The sequence below is a fragment of the Papio anubis genome, chromosome 11 (assembly GCF_008728515.1).
Source record: "Papio anubis isolate 15944 chromosome 11, Panubis1.0, whole genome shotgun sequence".
NCBI lineage: Eukaryota > Metazoa > Chordata > Mammalia > Primates > Cercopithecidae > Papio > Papio anubis.
In genome coordinates, this window is record NC_044986.1 from 69,995,780 (window position 1) to 70,018,310 (window position 22,531).

The 22,531-nt window shown below is 37.4% G+C and overlaps 1 protein-coding gene across 8 annotated transcripts in view; it reads right to left on the reverse strand.

Moving 5' to 3' along the window:
• Positions 1–80: 80 nt before the first annotated feature.
• Positions 81–22,531, reverse strand: part of PPP3CB (protein phosphatase 3 catalytic subunit beta) — a 60,189-nt gene continuing 37,738 nt past the window's right edge. For 2 of the 8 annotated variants that reach the window (XM_009214672.1, XM_009214675.4), the window contains exons 10-15: positions 17,667–17,744; positions 11,857–11,883; positions 9,660–9,744; positions 7,916–8,013; positions 3,159–3,188; positions 81–1,696 (exon numbers count right to left, since the gene is read on the reverse strand). In XM_009214672.1, coding sequence (XP_009212936.1) covers positions 1,518–1,696; positions 3,159–3,188; positions 7,916–8,013; positions 9,660–9,744; positions 11,857–11,883; positions 17,667–17,744 — 497 coding nt within the window. In that variant the 3' untranslated portion in view covers positions 81–1,517. The remainder of the gene's footprint in view (positions 1,697–3,158; positions 3,189–7,915; positions 8,014–9,659; positions 9,745–11,856; positions 11,884–17,666; positions 17,745–22,531) is intronic. The other 6 variants (XM_009214673.1, XM_009214674.2, XM_003903768.2 and 3 more) reach the window with 6 other exon arrangements.

Consider the following 22,531-nt stretch of genomic DNA (forward strand, 5'->3'; position numbering starts at 1 on the left):
AGCTCTAGTAACAGGATTCTCTGATTTGCATCAAAAGGCCAAATCAGACTGCATCTTCCAAATAAAACCCAACACAGAGATAGGAGCAGCGGCCCATGCATGGAATTTATTGTGTGCTACTGTTTATAAAATACTCGAATAGTCCTGCACATGCATAATATTTCCAACTTAGACAGGAGACCATACAGGGTGCACTTTCTGGCAAACAAAACAACAGATGGTTCCGCTGCCTGGAGCTCTGAGTTGTATTCCAGGGCATGAGGGAAGCAGGCCACCAAAGTAAAGGGAAATACCAAACTACAGTGGCAATCAATACAGGTCAATAATTGTGAAAAATTAGCACATGGTTCCATTTAGTTTAACCAAGCAGTTCAGTAACTATCAAAAGAAAAGTTTCAACATGCAGTCTTGACTTTTATGCTTCCACTAACATCTGAATGATTGAACAGAACCATTGCTTCTAGGCTGCATTGCTTAATCAAAAACACTTCCAGAACATTTTAAAATTTCCTTTGCATTAAAACATAAAAATGATAGAAAGCCAGCAGCAAATCACCCTGGTGGCTATTTAAGCAACTTGAGTACTCACAATAAACTAAAATTTCTCATAACATCTAGGTAACCTATACATGTCGTACCTGTACATCATAGGTCTATATATTAAATATTTGCAAAATGAAAACATGCATACACAAAATACGTCAAGTTTTACAGACATGATTTGAATTAAAATTTACTTTGACAATGTACAAACTTCTTTTAAAGTACCTTAAATGAGTAATTCTGTAATTCTTCATAATTTTGAAATTTAGAGGTTTTCTTCTTAAATATCTGGGGTGTAAATCTTAAAAGATCTGGGCAAAAAAGATTCTAAATTAGTTTTTGGATTTGTGTTCAAGTAAGAGAGCCTGCCTAGAAATAGGATATGCATTCATAATTAAAAAATACCAAGACTATGTTACAGAATTAGCCACATTTAAGAACTATAGACCTGAGGTCAACATTTTGTATAAATGCCAACTGGGTTTCTCGGCATTTTGCTCACAATTCAAAATACAGCTAGTAACCTCAGAAATGTATTTTAAGACCATGCTAATTCATCCTTTAAAGACATTTCATGGAAAAAGAAAAGTCCACATTAGCTCTTAGGATTGCATTTGAAATCCTGATTGAAAAACAAAATCTAATTCTACTGAAGGGGAAAAGAAATCTGATTTGTAAACTTAAATGTGTGAACCACAAGCATAAAATGGAGGTGTGGATGCCCTCCACTGGAAATTGCCCCAAGCCCCTTGCTCACTGCTCTCCACCTTGGCAGCGATGACCCAATCTTATCAGATAGCACATGTCCCAGGGCCCTCAAGCCTCCATCCAGGAAGGGGGCTGGGGTCTCAGAAGCACAATGGTTTCTTCAGAGGGACTGTGACATTTACAGTCAGCTTGGCCGACCCCTCCAGCTCCTCGGGTGATCTGTCCATTTGGGGCCCGAGATGTGAGAGTCCCTGGGAAGTCGTGGGTCACTGGGCAGTATGGTTGCCCGTCCCGTGGTTGTCAGTGGCATGTGCGGTGTTCAGAGAATTGAAACCATCTTGCTGTACAGCATCTTTCCGAGGTGGCATTCTCTCATTGATCCTATCCAAACCCTTTGCCTCTTCAAAACTGCAGATTCTATGTGGTGGAGAGAATCCTCGTATTGCTTAACAAAATGCAAATTTGATAAGTCAGTAATTGAAAAACATTTCTGAGATTTCAAAACATAATTAATGATTTTTAAGAAGAAAGAAATTAGTAGCTGTAAGTAGCAACACTTAAATCTTACTTTAACTGAATCCTATCCTCATTTCAGTCTTCCCTTAAAATGTGAAATGTTTAAACCTAAATATAAACATGATAGCTTCACAGGTGACAAGTGTTAGCAAAGCCTTCCAAAAAATAAAAATCCAAAAAAATGTTAACCCTCTCCTGCCCCCAAAACCAACCTCCAGGCAATGGTCTCAGGGTCTGTCTGACTTCTACTATACCAATTATCTCCTACGTTAGTCCCTAAGATCACCGGTGACTATAACAGTAAGGCAGCAACGAGAGTAGGGGCAAGTGAGGAGGCTAAACAAGGTTAATCCTCAATATACAAATCTGTACCAAGAGCTTGGGAGGAGAAAGAGGTAAAGAAAGGTTAAAATATAGTAAATCAGAACTATCTTGGAGGTCAAGATCAGCCCATCACCACCAATATAACATTAAAAAGGTGGGAAGTGCCTCCAAGAGTTAGATCTGTGTATGGCTGATAGCAAAAAAGTATTTATAATCTCTTATTTTAGGAGATGTTTTCCTTAATTCACTGGCCATACTGCACAATCTTTGGGAACTCAAATCAAAATAAATGGCAATTCTCCACCAAATGTATGGTTTCTCATTCACTTCATCTAGAATGATGCATCTTCCATTATTAACATGTTCACAGGAAATATTTTCAAACCACTAGTTATAATCTGGTTGCTTAATATCTGCAATCCCTAGGACTTAGTCTGGCACATGAACCAAACAAATGGCTGGGGCTACAAACACTGAGGAATGTGAAATACCAAGCCAACACATGATATGTATGAACATAATCTTATCCATAAACTATAGCCCAAACTGCAGCCAAAAAAAAAAAAAAAAAAAGAAAAGAAAATCATTATAGTGACAGTTCCTGTATTCTCAGCCAGGCACACTACTGGATATGAGTAAAAAACTCACACCTATATCTAGAGGAGGTTTCACTTAAGGAAAAAAATCTGAGTAGCATAGAATCATGCAAAATATGGAACAGATCTCTATTTGCAGGTCAGTTTGGCAATTTCCATTAAAACAGGCAACTTTATAAAGCTATACTGTATAGCATAATATGCTATACTCTAAATAAATCAGAAACATTACATTCTGATTGCATATTACACTGGAAAAAAGAAAAAGACTGTCACCATAGACATCAGCCCTTCTGATTTAAAAATGAAAAATAAAAAAAAGAGGGCTGCAAGGCTTCTAAACTTGATGAATCAGTGAGTCTGATTCATCTTGGGCTGTAAAAACTAGGAGTAAAACACACCCACAGGACATTCTCTGATGCCCACCCACACACCACAGATCTCTGCCCAGCACAAGGACTCTGATCATACCTTTTTCAGCCTCAATAGCCTCAACTGTGGCTGTACAGAAGTGAGCAGAGGCATGCAAAATGAATGAGAGAGATGAGAAGGGTCATATTGTACAGCAGAAAAGGCAATGATCACTTAAAATATCACAGTATCCCACACTACATCATCATTTACAATTTAACATAAATAGTACCCAAATTAGAGAGCCCCATCCAAACCCCCAATTCCTGACACAGCACAGTTTACATACAGCACTATGACAACATCACTCAGAGCACAGAACACATAAACCTACTGTAAACAGACACCTCAGCACCCATGCAAATACACTCCAGTATTAATTACCCATCTTGAATCAGTAATTTGATGGCCTTAGAATTTTCCATAATGTTTATTATATCCCATCCATCACAATCACAGAAAAATGCTCTAGAGTGAAATTATAATAGAATTATAGCAGAAAAGCAAACAGAAAAGTCTTTTCTTTCATGTCAATGAGAAAAATACTCATTACCAGTTGGTTCCCTAAGACATAAACTAGAAGGGGTCAGCAGTGCTTTACCTGTCACTTCTAATTTATAAGGCAAAACATAAGCTGCAAGGGCTGATATGACTACAGTGAAATTTAAGGGCAGTAAACTTGGTGAATTACTCTAAGTAGAACAGTTCCAGTTCTGTGGCTCTGTTCTTTGTCGGGGACCTGAAAGGGCTTCTCCTGTCTACCAGGAACTTCCTTTCTATTCTAGTACTGATGTTCCAAATACCTACAGATACTAACATCTATAGCCTTAAAAAATTCCATTTATACTGACACAGTTTATCATGAACTCAAATTTGTCTCAGGAAGACTACTGAGCATCTTTTCAAACTCATCTACCCATTAAAGAGACATTAAGGAGTGGAAGTGAGGTCTTACAGGCATAAATTCTAATTATTTCATGATATAGACACATAGGTCATATTATAAATAAGAAACATATTCTTGGTATAGTGTGTCACTGGTTCATTTAGAGAATTTCAACATAATTAGTCAAATATTTTATGGTCAAAGATTCTTTTTTTCGCTCATTTCTGGGTTTGAACTGTATAAAGAGCTCACACTGAGGACCAGGACCTAAGATAGCAGACAACAATACTGGCTTACAATATTGTCCATTCCCCCTATTACTCAGAATATTTGTAAAAGTAATGCCCTTATCTCTTCTATTTTGCTTCTTCTGCAATAAGGCCAATTAGAATAATTATTCCTGAAGTGATCTTTTAGCAATTAACATGATTTAGAAATAATTTTATCCAAAGCAATTATTAATGTACAAGAAACTGATGAATCTAAGGTATTAAAGTGTACTAAGTTAGAAAATGTTGATCTTAACCAGACAGTAAAGTGAATTGGGGATCCAAAAGAATTAGGACGAACACTGAATACAGGAAGAGTTAATTTTCCTTAACTGTTAAACTACATTACAAATCGGGCAGGGCATGGAGGATCATGCCTATAATCCCAGCACTCTGGATGGCCGAGGCAGAAGGATCCCTTGAGCATTTGAGCCCAGCCTGGGCAACACATAAAGAGAGCTCATCTCTCCCCACAAAAAGTTTTAAAAATTAGCCGGGAATGGTGGTGTGCATATATAGTCCCAGCTACTCCGGAAGCTGAAGCAGGAAGATCGCTTGAGCCCAGATCTGCTAATTGCAAAACTCTATCTGAAAGGCACTATTTCTCCACTATTTGCTTTCAGTTATATAGGGCATCTTGACATGGCCTTAATAAGTTTGAGCATAGTGCTATCTCAAACTGTGTTCCTCAGTACTACACAGTTTAGATAAACGACCAAGAGGAATTTGGTATTACTAAAATAGAATTGGCCACATATATTTCCCATATAGATCCTGGTGAAGGTAGCATTACAGTGCTAGCTCCCAATCAAATTTCCCAGAAAGAAAACATACATAAAATAAATATGAACAGAAAATCCACCTCCAATAGAGTTGTGCAGTTTGTAAAAACACTCAAGTAACGTCATGTAAATTAACTTTTAAAGTTTTTGAAAACACAATTTTTATTTTCTGACAGGCAGGTGGTCTTAGAATTAAATTTTTTTCCTTTTGCAATACCTCTCAGTTATACACACTAACATCAGGGAACGTACCTACTAAAATTTAACATGTAGGATAACTTTTTAAAAAATAATCACAAAAATGCAGCTTTTGTATGACTTTTGTTATTTGTTTCAAAGCAGATTTATCTTATCCTAGGAAAATAATTTCGACCAAATGCCCAAACCACACTATCAAGAGCTAGCAAAACTAGAAGCTATTTAGTTTAAGGGGTCCCAAATTAGACCCCTTAAACTCAATTCCTTCCAGTAATTTAGTCCATGCTGAGAATAGAGAGTTCCTCCAGCAAAGCTGTCTTTCAAACCTCCCCTGCAGTAGAGGGTGGTTTCAAAGTTGAAGGAATGAGCTTCAAGCCGTGAGCAAATTAAGAATAAACAGAAGTGCTGAGCTGTCAACAAAGCATGTAATTAGCAGGTGCTAAATGTGAAATCTGAAAGCAAGGTTTGCTGTGGATACAATATAAAAGTAATGTTATATCCAAGGATAATTGAGAGATGACTATAGTGTAGATTGATTTAAGTATGATACCCTTTTGGTTTTATTTTTCTTTTCTGAACGAAGAAGAATATAATATTTTTGAAGCTATTAAAGTTCATCCTTTTATATTAACATTTTTACTAGTTTTATCAAATGTTTAAGATCTTCTTGTTTTAATGTACATTCATAAAATTCTTTTTAGTTCATTTTTCTACTGTTTATAATATAATAAGAAAAATGGAGGGCAAGGAATGTAAAGCAAATCAAAGCAGGTTTTTTTTAAAAAGAAAATCAAAAAAGAAACCTCATTCAGAATGAAAAGTTATAACTATAATTTCAAAACACAGTGTACTTTTCAGATATACCAGTGGTGGTAGTGAACAATACAATGACATTTAAAATAGAACATGTATAGGCTACAAGTAAAAATTGTTTACAGGAGAATTTTTTTTTTTTGCTAAAAAGCAATCATTGGCCAGGCATAGTGGCTCACGCCTATAATCCCAGCACTTTGGGAGGCTGAGGTCAGAAGACTGCTTGAGCCCAGGAGTTTGAGACCAGCCTGGGCAATACAAAAATATAAAAAAATAAAAAATACAAAAAATACAAAAAATTAGCTGGCTGTGGTGGCGTGTGCCTATGGTCTCAGCTACTCAGGAGGCTGAAATGGAAGGATTGCTTGAGTCCAGGAAGTTGAGGCTGCATTGCACTCCAGTCTGGGTGACAGAGCAAGAAACCAGACCCTGTCTCTCTCTCACACACACACGTACACATGCACAAAAAAAAGAGAGAGAGAAAGAAGAGAGGAGAGGAGAGGAGAGAGCACTTATTATGGAACCAAAGGAAATGAAATTGTGAAGTCAAATGTAAATTCATTCAAAATGTTAAAATTGCCTATCTTTTTCTCTCTAAAAAAGTCACGAATTACAACACCAAAAAGAAACTTAATTACGACTAAGGAAAACATCAGATCTGTTGCTATTTTAATAGACAATGACCCTTAGAGGGCTGTCAAAAGTGGCTACAAGAAATTCAGGCTTTTCCACATCACGTATTTTTGCTTTCCAACCACAGGAAAAGAAATCTAGACTGAATTACTGTGTATGGTCACTAATACTCACATCACTCTCTTCTATTTAATCTGTAATGGGCTTTAAAAAAGTTAACCCAGTATTTACACAAATATTTACGCCAAAAAAAAAGTTTTTTTAAGTATAAAATATTCAATGAGCCAGATTACAGGAATGCTTTACGTATAATTCTTTTTATTTTCATGCAAAATAAAGGCACACTTAATAACACCCTTTCAATTTTGACTTACAGGATTTAAATTCAACCCCTTATAACAATGACTTAATATCTAATGTTACATTCATGTTCAGAATGCACAAAGTGCAGCAACAAATGCAGCAAACCTCGAAACAAGGTGCTACAAAGCTGCTTCTACATTGACAGACAGACAAGTGTCTGATGGAGTAATTTAATTGAACATACTTTTACAGACATACAGCTAACCTAAAGAAAGACAGACAGATTTAGGAAAGCAGCTACATCTGCAGAGGAAGGAAACAGCATGTTACAGACAGTTAATTATACATAGAACATTTGACAAACACCACAGAAAACAAACTTTGGCATCATTTACCAGGGTACAAAACCTTGCACAAATCTTTTGGTAACTGAAGTGCATAAATAATGTTCTGGGGCCTAAGCAGGTAGTTAGCTCTAAATTAAGTAGTTTTAAATATAAGCATAGTCTAATACAATGACATAAATTTAAAAAATTAAAAATAAGAAACTTGGAATTACATTTCCATTTTAGTAACAGGAATATCCCTGATTCACATTCTGAAACTGGGGCTTTTAAAAGAAAAGGGTGAGTTAGACAAATGAATAAATAAATATTTCAGACATTATGATATGAGCTGCTCCCATATCATTTCATGAAAAGCTGAGGAACTGACCATTATTTTCAATTGAAAGGAATACCCACTCTATCAGTTTTCTGCCCTGATCAGGTATTAATGAGACACTAGCTAATACAGTACCCTGTCTAGGTCAGCTGCTGAGACAGGAACTAAAAAACAGAAGGAATTCCCTGCATGCATTATGTGAATTGTTAGCAAAAGAGTGAGGTGTGCCCCAGTCCATCTGAGGCACAGCAAGTTGCATAACATCATTACCACTTTGCAGGGTCTGCCGTCCTCCAGCTAACACTCCACTAGGCAACATCCCTGTGGGAGTCAGGCCCTTGAGTGTCAGCACACTTTCACTCTCCTCCCTATAGCAGAGAGATATAACAAATATCAGATACTTCCAACAAGTACTTAATTTAAAAGAAGACATAGGGTCTAGATATAGGCCATATATAAAATTTATGACATTCATTGCTATTACCATATTTTCCTCAATTTTGAGACATTTCAGGTATGAGGGTGTGCCTTACAATTGAGGCATGTATTATTTTTCCTGAAAAACTTTATTAAGTATGTGTTAAGATTCATCAAGGGGCATCATACTATTGAGAAAATATGGTATTTCATATGCTCTGAAGTTCAAATGTCTGATGTAGTCAGTTTTGCTAACAAATTTTTAAAGACTGATGTATTCATTTGTACCCTTAAACCTGGTCTTCCTGAATTAACCTCAGGGAAGGCAATTTATGGCTCCAGCACAAGGGACTTCCTATATGGAAGAACAAGTTCATCAAGAATACTCTAAAAAGCATCCCCTCTTTCTTATACTGCTCTAATTTTCAAGGTGTAAATTTAGTGTTATCACAAAAGGAAAAGAGATACCAAAGATGAGCAATAATAATCACCAGAGTCAAAAATCTTAGCTTCAAAGGGACTTGCGTTCCCATCTTCAATATACAAATATATAATTAACTTCTTTTTCTTTTTGAGACAAGGTCTCACTCCGTCACCCAGGCTGGAGTGCAGTAGTGCAATCACAGCTCACTGCTGACAACTTCCTGGGGCTCAGGCGATCCTCCCATCTCGGCCTTCCGAGTACCTGGGACCACAGGTGCACGCCACCAGGCCCGGCTAATTTTTGTATTCTTTTTTGTAGAGATGGGGTTTTGCCATGTTTCCTAGCCTGGTCGTGAACTCCTAAGCTCAAGCATCTGCCCACTTCGGCCTCCCAAAGTGCTGGGATTACAGGCATGAGCCACTGCACCCGGCCTAAGCGCCTAAGTAACTTTTTTTTTTTTTTCTGAGACAGAGTCTCTCTGTCACCCAGGCTGGAGTGCAGTGGTGTGATCTCAGCTCACTGCAACCTCCACCTCCCAAGTTCAAGCAAGTCTCCTGCCTCAGCCTCCGAGTAGCTGGGACTACAGGCATGCACCACCACGCCCAGCTAATTTTTGTATTTTTAGTAGAGACGGGGTTTCACCATGTTGGCCAGGATAGTCTCAGTCTCTTGACCTCGCGATCCACCTCCCTTGGCCTCCCAAAGTGCTGGGATTACAGGCGTGAGCCACCGTGCCTGGCCAGGCCTAAGTAACTTCTATATAGGAAGAATGATACTCTGTTGCTTTTTTTTTTTTTTTGAGACAGAGTCTTGCTCTGTCTCCCAGGCTGGTGTGCAGTGGCGCAATCTCGGCTCACCACAACCTCTGCCTCCCGGGTTCAAGCAATTCTCGTGCCTCAACTTCCCGAGTAGCTGGGATTACAGGCGCATGCCACCACGCCCGGTTAATTTTTGTATTTTCAGTAGAGATGGGGATTCGCCATGTTGGCCAGGCTGGTCTCAAACTCCTGACCTCAGGTGATCTGCCCGCCTTGGCATCCCAAAATGCTGAGATTACAGGAGTGTGCCACCACACCCGGCCCCATGTTGCTTTTAGATGCAGGACAATGCTTGTAACAAGGTACAATAAACATAATTTCTGCAAAACAAATAATCAAGAAAAGACATCATTACCTGAGAACAGAGAAGACTCTTGCCATCTTGCCAATTGCTCGAATTTTGTTTCTTATGATTTCTTTCCGGGCTGCAGCTGAACCTACTTTCAATGGAATAAATAGAGAGAAAGGCTCAAGTTTAGGGCATGCATGCTTACAATATGCTATTAGCCTGTTCCACACTCATCTAAACCAATACCAAGGCCCCTGCCACCAGCTTACATGGAGGAGACTAGATGAACTCATGCTAAAAAATGTCTTGCTCTCTCAATATTTAGCTCAGCATTGGTCTAATACTGGGGTCTGATCAATGTAGAAATAAAAAGTAATCCACAAACTTTAATATTTCACTAGACTGGCTAATCAGTAAAACAGCAATTGGGGCAAAAAAAAAAAAAAAAAAAGCAAACTTGAGCCCAACTTGTATTACAAACCAGAGGGCAAAAACTGATAATAATCTTATAGTCTCTGTTTAATTTTCATGACAGCCTACGGCATGCAGACTAACAGACTAAGAATTTGTAACAGTCCTGTAGTCTTATTTAACTATCACAAAGTATTTGACATGCAGGCTGACAATATCCCATCAGACTATGACAGAGTAAGCTTCTTTGGTTTGAGTTGGTCTAAAATTAATGGCATGAAGGAGCTACTGTGCAGGTAATCCTGAACTAAGGGCCATACCAGCATTTCAACAATGCACATCTTAACTTAATGTACCAGGTATTCCTAAGGTCATGCAAATATATACAATCTTTTACATCTCTAGGTGAGTATGACATAAGCAATGAGAAAAACATGGCTAAAGGATCACTACTGCTTCATCTCTAAAGGGTTAGCTGTGCTATCTATGACTGATGTAGAAGAGAATAAACCAAAACAACTAAATCCTTGGCTGAAGAATGACTCAAAGGTTTTATCTTCCTTCCCTTGGCCTCCAGAAAGAACAACATCAATCTCAGTCCTGTTATTTCATATATAGCAACTAGAATCACTCTGGACCCAAAAGTGTGGTTCCTTAGAGCTGTGCTTCATTCAACACAATGAAAACACACATGGAAGCACCATGGTTGAGGAGAAGGTTAAGGAAAGGCTAAAGACACTAGTTTAAAAGGGGCCTTAGGTATACAGAGGTCTGAACAACTGTAAGTCTTCTGGGAGAGAACATCTCATTTAAAATTCAAGCAGTCCACAATTACATATAATTAAAAACTAAGATAATGACTGGACCTGACTGCAAGAAAAGAGAAAAAGAAATCCAACTTCAAAGATAGAAACAAAAGACATATTTTAGGGGGAAAAAAATAGGCTCCATGACATGTTTATGATCTTCTAAAGGGTAAATATTACAAGCACTGAAGCTACAGCTTTTACAAGTCCAAAACTGTGTGGGTACCTGGGTACCATGGCACTCTAAACAGGTATTTTTAAAATACCAAAAAAAAAAAAAAAAAAAAAAAAAAAACAACCCAAAAACTAAAAATTCTAAGAATCATAGAATATTAGAATTTGGAGACATTGGAGATACTATAAAGTGCAATCTCCTCATTTTATAGACAAAGAAACTGAGGTTATTAACTGACTTGTTCAAGGATAGAAGGTAAGTCTGGTTCTCTTCTAATAAATTATTATAAACATTTTGTTTTAAAATTGACAGAATTTGTAAGTAGCTACACTGGGGATAAGCAGAAGGAGGTTGGGGAGGATGGCTGTAATAAGTACATTCATATTTTCAGTCTTAATTTCTGTATCTATAAAACCAAATGACATGTAAACTATACTGATATCAAATGAAAAAATCACAGGAATATAAAAACACTGTACAAATCAGGATTTTAAATCAGTCTACAAACACATCATGCATCATATTAAAGTAAATGTCCACAGTAACATTTCTTTGGGAAATAATACAGACAATCAAACAACCCTAATCATGCAGGGAAAAGTACAAAACATTACAAATAAGCAAAAGAATGAAATTTTAAAACAGGAATGAAAAGGAGGGAAAAATATTTCCATGCACAGAAAGACAGATATCTTGGAATATGACTTCTAAAAATACCAAATACTAACTCAGATAAAACTTAAATTAAATTTGCACAAGGCCCAAGAGGACTCTGCATAGACATTACTCAATGAATGTGCTAACTTACATGGACATGAGGATAACTTATGAAGTCATATTTCAAAACAATGTTACTCTGTCTGGTCTGTACCTTTTTTATTGCCATATATGAGCCGTTCTTCAGATGGAGAGTCCAGAAAAAAGGAAGTGAATGATGGAGAAAAGGTGGTTGAGACAAATAAAAAGATAGAGATTTAACTTGGCAGTGGTACTGAAGAATGAATGTAGAAAGAAAGGGAGAAAAATGAAGGCCCTCATATTTGGAAACTTGAAAAATGTAGTACTGTAGAATCTGGTGAATAAAGAGGGATGCCACTAGGTAGAACTCTAAAGATTTCTTAAAAGATATGTGCACGGAAGAAATTATGGACAGAATGACTATCATATCTGATGAAAGCAGACATAATTAGGGACAGAAAAAAACATGTGAAAACACATAAGACTGATAAAAGACTGCTAACAACAATTGCACATTTATAGTCATACCCCTAAGGAAATGTGTCACCTGTGGAAGTATGTTAAGTAAAAGGTAATGACACAAATGAAATACAAACTCATGTGGTTCTTCAAGGACACCAACATCTGCAAAATGTGTAGTACAGTCAGAGAAATGTAGGTAACTTCATAAACTGCCTCAGTAGAAAACCTCACCCCCTCCCAACGAAGGAAAAGCTAAACCTCCCATACTCCCTAACAAGAGCACATGATTTCCTGAATCTGAATTGCAGAACTTTTGCATATACTTAGGAGCAACAGTATGTGCTTTCTGTCCCCAGTCCAATCTGGGAATTTGGGGGACATCTTTTTGCAAAAATAGCAACAGATTGTTTCAAATCAAGTAATAGTTCTAAGAGTAGGCAGCTGGGGTGGTTTCATTTGAGCTTTCCCTATCTTCCATTCAAATGCTGAGATAAATTATTCCATTATAGGAAATGTACTTATTTTAGTGAAACTGCAACACATATGGATTATGTACTTCCCTTTACCAAACTGAAGACAAAAGATAAATATCTGGAAAAAATTGCATGCAACCTAAATATCACAGAAATCAATGCTCGAAAATTCTCTTTTATGATTAACACTTCTAAAAGGGATGCTATGTGCATTTATACATTTAGTGTTAATGCAAATTTTTGTCTTAAAAATGACCCCACACATACATTAAACAATACAGAGCACCAAAGATTTACCACTTAACAATAGTCTTATGCCTTTACCTAATCTTAGCTTTTTTTTCTTGAGACCGAGTCTCGCTCTGTCAACCAGGCTGGAGTGCAAAGGCATGATTTCGGCTCACTGCAACCTCTGCCTCCTGAGTTTAAGCGATTCTCCTGCCTCAGCCTTCCAAGTAGCTGGGACTATGGGCACTCACCACCACGCCCAGCTAATTTTTGTACTTTTTTAGTAAAGACAGGTTTTGCCATGTTGGCCAGGTTGGTCTCAAACTCCTGACCTCAGGTGATCCACCCACCTTGGCCTCCCAAAGTGCTAGGATTACAGGCGTGAGCCACCACGCCCGGCCATCTTAGCTTTAAATATACAAAAATTAGTTCTTTCCTGACACTCAGAAATCTCCAATCCTGCTCTCTCTTTCCCCAAAGAAAAGCTAAACCCTTATTCTGATTCCACAGCCATCCCATCAAGTTTTCTTTCTAAAGCCAGATTTCTCCCCAGACCAATTCCATAGGATGGTTCCACCATTGTGTAAGAAAAGAAGAAGGAGAGAACAGAATGCAAGCCATTATGGTGAAAGGAAAGGAGAAAAGATGGACGGAGTAAGAGGGAAGAAATTAGGGAGTACAAATAAGGAAGGGAAATAAACCTAGTTCCAGCAGCTCTTTCCCCACCCCACTTTAAACCTTAGTATCTATCCGAATCTCCTCCTCTATCCTCCATTTCCTCAACATTCTTTATCTTCCAAACCATTCCCATTTCTCCATGCAAACTCCCAGACTCATATTCCTAAAACTTTCTTAGAGTCTCTACTCCTAATACTTGGTAGTGGAAGAGTGAAAAAAATGAGGAGTAATTGTACCTGCCCTGTTGGCAGTAAAGGGAGATCTATTTCTAATATTAAAAGCTGGAACTCAGTGTATTTTCCCATTGAAACATTGTCATAAATGGTGCTTAACAATTTTTAAAATTATTTAAGAGTGGGAAAGAATTTTCATCCTCTCTATTCCCTCAGTTTCTGAATAAGAAAACTTGAGAAATTAGGTGCCTTTTCTAAGATTACACAGCTAGTGAACGGTAGTGACAAGACACCTAAACCACTGATCCTTTTCATTAAACTACACTGCCTCTTTAATGATCAAATTCAATTCAACCCTGGAATGCAAGAATGATATAACAAGGGGATAAATTATCATACTAATAGGAAAAATACTGATGATATATAAAATCTTCTCATTAGAATATAATAAAATTTTATATTTATTTCTGGTTCAATATCAAAACATGACTTGGTATCTTTATTCATATAAATCATAGGTACCTAAAACCAAGTACTATAATTAGACTAACAAGTAACCTTTTTTTCTTATTATTATAAGAAGAGGACTAAAGCATTATCTACCATCATTCCTATTTAACATACTATTGGCCGTACTGATAATAACTTTTAAAGCATAAAAGAAAGGTAAAAATACAGAATAGAAGTAATATCAATCCCCTATAAATAACATATTTTTAAAAGTAATAGAAAACAAATTAAAAATTATCATAGAAAATAATTCTGCTGACTCAAGTTTGTTAGATATAAGATAAACCCACAAATATATATTCTTTTATACAGATAGAAAAAAAGAGACACCAGTTGTAATAGTAATAAGAACATAAAATACAGATGTATTTTTTTTTTTTTTTTTTTGAGACAGAGTCTCGCGCTGTGTCACCCAGGCTGGAGTGCAGTGGCGCGATCTCGGCTCACTGCAAGCTCCGCCTCCCAGGTTCAGGCCATTCTCCTGCCTCAGCCTCCGAGTAGCTGGGACTACAGGCGCCCGCCACCACGCCTGGCTAGTTTTTTGTATTTTTAGTAGAGACGGGGTTTCACCATGTTAGCCAGGATGGTCTCGATCTCCTGACCTCGTGATCCGCCCGCCTTGGCCTCCCAAAGTGCTGGGATTACAGGCTTGAGCCACCGCGCCCGGCCAATACAGATGTATTAACTTGACAATGACAAAATTTTTTCAAAGAAAAACTATATAATCTTAAATAGAGGAATTATGTATTAAATGAAGTAATTATAGTAAATAAAGTAATTATATAGAGCAAGAGTTCTTGGTCTTAGTTTGGAAAACTAAATACTATTTATTTTAAAAAAGAAAGAAAGAAAGAAAGAGAAAGAGAGAAAGAGAGAGAGAGAGAAAGAGAGAGAGAGAGAGAAAGAAGGAAGGAAGGAAGGAAGGAAGGAAGGAAGGAAGGAAGGAAGGGAAGGAAGGAAGGAAGGGGAAATCCCAGCACTTTTTGAGAGGCTGAGGTGGGAGGACTGCTTGAGGCCAGGAGTTCAAGACCAGCCTTGGCAACATAGGGAAACCTCATCTCTTAAAAAAAAAAAAAAAATTAAAAAAACTTCCCTAGATTCAGATATAGAATTAACATAATATCAATTAAAACTCTCACTAAATATTTCACAGAATTTGAAAAACAGAAAACTTTCTTTAAAAATTAGGCTATGTGCCAATAATTACTTCAATTATTAATTATCTCAATACCTACAACATTATGAAGTAGGTATTACTGTCACTTCTTTAAAGATGAGAGAAACTGAGACTCAGAAAGGTTAAGTAAGTTGCCTGATGCCACAGAGTCATTATAAGGAACTAGAATCTAAGCCCAGGTCTATTCTTACAACAAAAGTGACAGCAGAACAGGGAAACAAAATATATATTTGAAACTATTCAATGGCTGGGCATGGTGGCTCACACCTGTAATCCCAACACTTTGGGAAGCCAAGGCAGGTGGATTGAGGTGGGCGGATCATCTGAGGTCAGGAGTTCGAGACCAGTTTGGCCAAGATGGTGAAACCCCGTCTCTACTAAAAATACAAAAATTAGCTGGGCGTGGTTGTGGGCATCTGTAATCCCAGCTACTTGGGAAGCTGAGGCAGGAGAATCACTTGAACCAGGGAGATGGAGGTTGCAGTGAGCCAAGATTGCACTACTGCACTCTAGCCTGGGTGACAGAGCAAGACTCTGTCTCAAAAAAAAAAAAAAAAAAGGAAAGAATTAAAATAAGGAAAAGTATTATTCACTAAAGTTTACTATCCAAACTAAAAAATAACTGATATAAATATACTATGTCAGTTATTAACAAATGTGTAAGAATAAAAGCGCATCTCTGCCTACCACCAACAGATGGCAATGGTAGCACTTGTACACAGTTACTTTGTACTTTCAACAAATGAGCTTTCAAGTGTTTAAGAATCAAACCTGTTTGTAAGTAGAGAAATTTCTAAATAGGTTTCATTCAGATTTTACTCAAAAAGTGATCAAATGAAACGGATAGTTTTACACAGTTGGAAAAACAGTAATTTTCTTCTTAGCATCATTAGAAATCAAAGAAATGTAAACTTAAGCAACTATAATTTACTACTATATAGCCATGAAGAAAATAAGTAAAAATGACCAAAATCCAATGAGGTAGTCCTGTGGAGAAATATGTCTATGGATTCCTTGCTGGAGGCACTTCATAGTGGTCCAATCCTTCTGCAAAGCAATGTGGTAGTTCACAGCTAAAACAATGAAGCTAAAAGAGTTACAGAGTTAATTCTGTAACTCTATAATTCTCTTCAATAAATTTATTCCAAGAAGGAAAATAAAAGCTATAATACAAATATGTTTATTTTACTGCTATTCATAAGGATAATTTGGAACCCAGTTGCCAAACAATGTGAGATTAACTATGAAAATTAAATTATCGTGTGTGTGTATTTTTTTTTAATAGAGACAAGGAAATCTTTCCATATTGCCCAGGCTGGTCTCCAACTCCTGGGCTCAAGGGATCCTCCTGCCTTGGCCTCCCAAAGTGGTGGGATTACAGGCGTGAGCCACCACATCTGGCCAAACATTATAGTTTATCAATGGACTTAGAAATATGTAGCTATTAAATCTTACCAATATATAGACCATGTTCAAAATATGGAAACATTGAAATATTGATTACAACTATAAAAAGTATACTAAAACAAAGATGTGAGGGGAATATGGAAGGGAATCATTTTCGGTTTATAAATTGTTTACCTTTTTATGTACTTGGGTTTTAATTAAATATTTAAATAAAGTTTTAAATAAAAATTTCAAAACAAAATAAAATGAATTTTTTTTCTATAGTACTACTTTTTACTATAAACATGCATTAGGTACATAGGCTTGTTGGCTTACGTAACAACCATGTATATAACTTTGTTTCTGTGGAAAAAATGCTTTCAGAATCTCAAACTAAATTAGCAAGTAGTCTTTTAGAACACAGCCACACTAATTTAGAAACAGTCTATTTTCGTGTCTAAAAGGAAGGAAAAGCAAAATTGGGAGTTCAGGTATGCTTTTGATACATTAAGAATATTGTTCTAATAAAACAAATAGTATTTTTATCCTCTTTTCTCTAACCAGTGTCCATATTCATCAAGAACTACATCCTTTTAATACTTCAGTTTTCCTTTCCTTATGTTCTTTCTTCCAAATTTCTCCTTTCCCAAAGTTCATCTTCTTTCCAATATTACCATAAAAAAAGAAATCACTAAAATTATTTTCAAATCTTAATATCCAAAAAAAGTAGCTTGTTACTTATCAAATAGCATATGCTGAAAGCAATGACTATTATTTGCAAAATAGTGTGTACTGAGGCTAGGCAGTAAAGAAATATCATTTCACAATAAAAAAATAGTAAGATGAATAATCATACCATCAAACTGGTCTTCACCTTCAGTCATTAGTTCATCATCAGAGCAAATACTCAGAACATTTACCAACATTTCTGTCACTATTTGGAAAAAAAAGTTACATGTTAGCTGACCATATATAACTGTCTTTACATATACATAGCAACTATTTCTACAAATGGTCAAATAATGTTTAGCCCAAGAAAGCAAACACATTCTTACAGCAAGAACGATGGAAATAAAAAATGCAAAGGCTTTCAAAAGGAAAGAAATTCAGTGGATAACAACTCTGAAAGAGATTCTTTATGGAACAAATTTTCAGGCCTCTCAAAAAAAAAAAAAATTAAGCCCCACAGAGATAAGAACAGAGATGAATAACAACTGAATGTATACATTTCAAATCTTCATTCATGGATATAGCATAATAAGAAAAAAAATCATGGCAGAGTTTTACTGGTTCCAAAAAGTCTCAGGATTTAATTGTTTTTGAGACAGAGTCTTGCTCTGTTGCCCAGGCTGGAGTGCAGTGGTGTGATCTTGGCTTACTGCAACCTCTGCCTCACAGGTTCAAGCGATTCTCCTGCCTCAGCCTCCCAAGGAGCTGGGATTACAGGCATGCACCACCACGCCCAGCTAATTTTTATAATTTTTTTTTTTTTTTTAACGAGAGATGGGGTTTTACCATGTTGGTCAGGCTGGTCTTGAACTCCTAACCTTATGATCCGCCCACCTCGACCTCCCAAAGTGCTGGGATTACAGGCGTCAGCCACTGGGCCAGGCCTGATCTTTTAAAAACTGGCTCAGCAACTCCCTTGAAATTTATTTCTAAAGATTACTAATGACTAACAATCTGAACCCTTGGCAGTTTTATAGACTTAATCCTCTTTCACTATTCTATATGTTTTTTTCCTTCTCTTCTCCCTTGGTTCTCAAGATTCTACTCTTCTGGTTTTCTCATGATTGGATCATTTTTCCGCAAAACTTTGGATATCCTCAAGATTCTCTCTGCAGTATTAATCCTCCTATATGTTCAATCACTTGGAATTTCTGTCTATTATCATATTTACAGTTTGAATTATCACCTCGTTGAAGATGCTTCCAAAGTCTGTATCTCCAGTGTTAACCTCTCCTTCAGGCTCCAGATTTCCTTGCTGGTTTTATTGTCAACTGTCTTAAACCATTTGTATACTGTATGTTTCCCCTACTAGAATGAAAACTTCATGAGTGTAGGATGTTGTTTAATTCACTATTATAACTTCAGAGCCTGGCACTGTGCCCTGGCACATGACAGGTACTCAATTAATAACAAATAAGTACACAAAATAAGAAAAATAAAAGCAAATTTCAATTAATAAAGAAAAATGTCTACTGAATATTAGCAGTTAGATGTCCTGAAGGCACCTAGAAATGAACATATCCAAAACAAAATTCAATACTTCTACAAACCAATTTTTCCTGCTATAAATATACTAAAAGCACCCCACATGTCAAGTATGACACTAAAGCTCTAGGATTCAGGTATGAAAGGCACAATCTCTACCTTCAAAAAACTTACTAACTACCAAAGGAGATATTAAATATCAACCGCAAAAGACTGATGAAAAACATGCTATAAGTATTCAAAGATACACAAAAGACCTGCTAGGGAAGGCAAGGCTTTTGATAGATGACATTTGAGAGGAATCATAAACTAGGAGTTTGCCAAGTGGAGAGGGCAGAAAAGGCATTCTAAACAGAAGTTAGAAAAATGATGTAGTAGTCATTTATCACAACAGAATAGAATTGAGAGTCCAGAAAGAAAACCTGATATTTAAGGTCAATTGATTTTTGACAAGGGTGCCAAAACAATTCAGTGGCTAAAGAACAGTCATTTCAACAATGGTCAACTACAAAAGAATAAAGCTGCAAATGGTCACATGCGAAAGAATAAACTGCACTCCCTCTACTGCACACCACATGCAAAAATTAACTCAAAATGGATCAAACACCTAATGTAAGAACTAAAACTCTTAAAAAAAAACAGGGGTAAATCTTTATGAGCTCGGATTAGGCAATGATTTCTTAGGTATAACAACAAAAACACAAGCAACAAAGGAAAAAATAGATAAATATGACTTTGCCAAAATTAAAAAATTTTTGAAAGAAGCCAGTCACAAAAGACCATATACCATATAACCTTATTTACATAAAATGTCTAGCAAAGGCAAATCTACAGAGACAGAAAGATTAGTCTTTCTGATGGTTACACAACTCTGAAATATACTTTAAATAGATGAATTGCATAGTATATAAATTATATTTCAATAAAGCTGTTATGCTGTATACCTAAAATATACACAATAAAATGTATTTTTTTAAAAAAATTGAAAAGTTCTGTGCTTCAAAGGACAAAAAAATCGGGCACAGAAACATGTGCCTGTAATCCCAGCTACCTGGGAGAATGAAGGAGGAGGATCACTTGAGCCTAGGAATTTGAGACCAGCCTAGGCAACAAAAAGATCCCATCTCTAAAAAAAGAAAAAAAAATAGCTAGTCATGGTGGGACATGCCTGTAGTCTACCTACTTGGAAGGCTGTGTGGTAAGATTGCCCGAGTCCAGGAGTTTGAGATTGTTGCAGTGAGTTACGACTGCACTCCAACATTCTAGCTGAGGTGACAGAGTAAAAGCCTAAAGGACACTATTAAGAAAGTGAAAGTCAGCCAGGCGGGGGGGCTCATGCCTGTAATCCCAGCACTTTAGGAGGCTGAGCAGGCGGATCACTTGAGACCAGAAGTTTGAGATCAGCCTTACCAACATGGTGAAACCCCGTCTCTACTAAAAATACAAAAATTAGCCGGGCATGGTGGCACAAGCCTGTAATCCCAGCTACTTGGGAGGGTGAAGCAGGAGAATCGCTTGAACCTGGGAGGTGGAGGTTGCAGTGAGCCAAGATGGTACCACTGCACTCCAGTCTGGGAGACACAGTGAGACCCTGTCTCAAAAAAAAGAAAGAAAGAAAGTGAAAGTGGGAGAAAATTATTTGTAAATCATATATGATAAGGGACTTGCATATGGAATATATAAAAAACGGCCGGGCGCAGTGGCTCCCGCCTGTAATCCCAGCACTTTGGGAGGCCAAGGCGGGCAGATCACGAGGTCAGGAGATTGAGACCATCCTGGCAAACACAGTGAAACCCTGTCTCTACTAAAAACACAAAAAAATTAGCCGGGCGTGGTGGCGGGCCGCCTGTAGTCCCAGCTTCTCGGGAGGCTGAGGCAGGAGAATGGCATGAACCCAGGAGGCGGTGGAGCTTGCAGTGAGCAGGGATCGCGCCACTGCACTCCAGCCTGGGCAACAGAGCGAGACTGTCTCAAAAAAAAAAAAATATATATATATATATTATATAAAACACAACTCAACAACAATTATCTTGTGTGAAACAACTGAGATACAGAAAAATACTGCATCTTCTCCTAAGTGGAAGCTAAATAATATATATACATGGAGGTAGAGTGTGGAATGATAGACAATGGAGACTTGGAAGGGTGGAGAGGTGGGAGAGGTATGGAAGATGAAATTACTTCATAAGTACAATGTATGCTAGTCTGGCGATAGATACACTAAAAGCCTTGACTTCACCACTATGCAATATATACATGTAACAAAATTACACTTATACTTCATAAATTTATATAGACAACAAAAAAATGTTTTATTTTTTAGAGACGGAGTCTCACTCTGTTGAGTGGTGTGAACTTGGCTCACTGCAACCTCTGTCTCCCAGGTTCAAGCAATTCTCCTGCCTCAGCCTCCTGAGTAGCTGGGATTACAAGCGTGCATCACCACACCCAGTTAATTTTTGTATTTTTAGTAGAGACAGGGTTTCACCATGTTGGTCAGGCTGGTCTTGAACTCCTAACCTCATGATCCGCCTGCTTTGGCCTCCCAAAGTGCTGGGATTACAGGCGTGAGCCACCGCGCCCGGCAAAAGAATTTCTTTAATAAAGAAAACTTTAAGACAAATATTCCAATTATAAAATAAGCAAAGGATTTGAAAATATATTCATCCTCAGCTGGGTGTGGTGGCTCATGCCTGTCACCCTAGCACCCTGGGAGGCCAAGGTGGGTAGACTGCTTGGGCAACATGGCAAAACCTCATCTCTATATTAAAATTTATATATATTTTATATATTAAAATGTATTTTACATATTTAAAATATTTTTATATATTAAAATGTATATTTATTTTAAAAATATATATTTTTTTCACACTGCTGATGAAACTGTAAAATGGTACAGCTAAGGCCGGACACAGTGGCTCACGCCTGTAATCCCAGCACTTTGGGAGGCTCAAGTGGGACAATCACCTGAGGTCAGGAGTTCGAGACCAGCCTGACCAACGTGGAGAAACCCGTCTCTACTAAAAAATACAAAATTAGCTGGCCGTGGTGGTGCATGCCTATAATCCCAGCTACTCAGGAGGCTGAGGCAGGAGAATCACTTGAACCCGGGAGGCAGAGGTTGCGGTGAGCCCAGATGGCGCCATTGCACTCCAGCATGGGCGACAAGAGCAAAACTCCATCTCAAAAACAACAACAACAACAACAACAACAACAACAAAATGGTATAGCTGTTTTGGGAAGATCCTTAAAAGGTTTATCATAGAGTTACGATATGATCCAGCAATTTCACTCCCAGATCTATACTCAAGAAAATGAAAACATAGGCCAGGAACAGTGGCTCACACCTGTAATCCCAGCACTTTGGGAGGCCAAGGCGGGTGCATCACAAGGTCAGATCGAGATCATCCTGGCTAACTCGGTGAAACACCATCTCGACTAAAAATACAAAAATTAGCCAGGTGTGGTGGCGGGCGCCTGTATTCCAGCTACTCAGGAGGCTGAGGC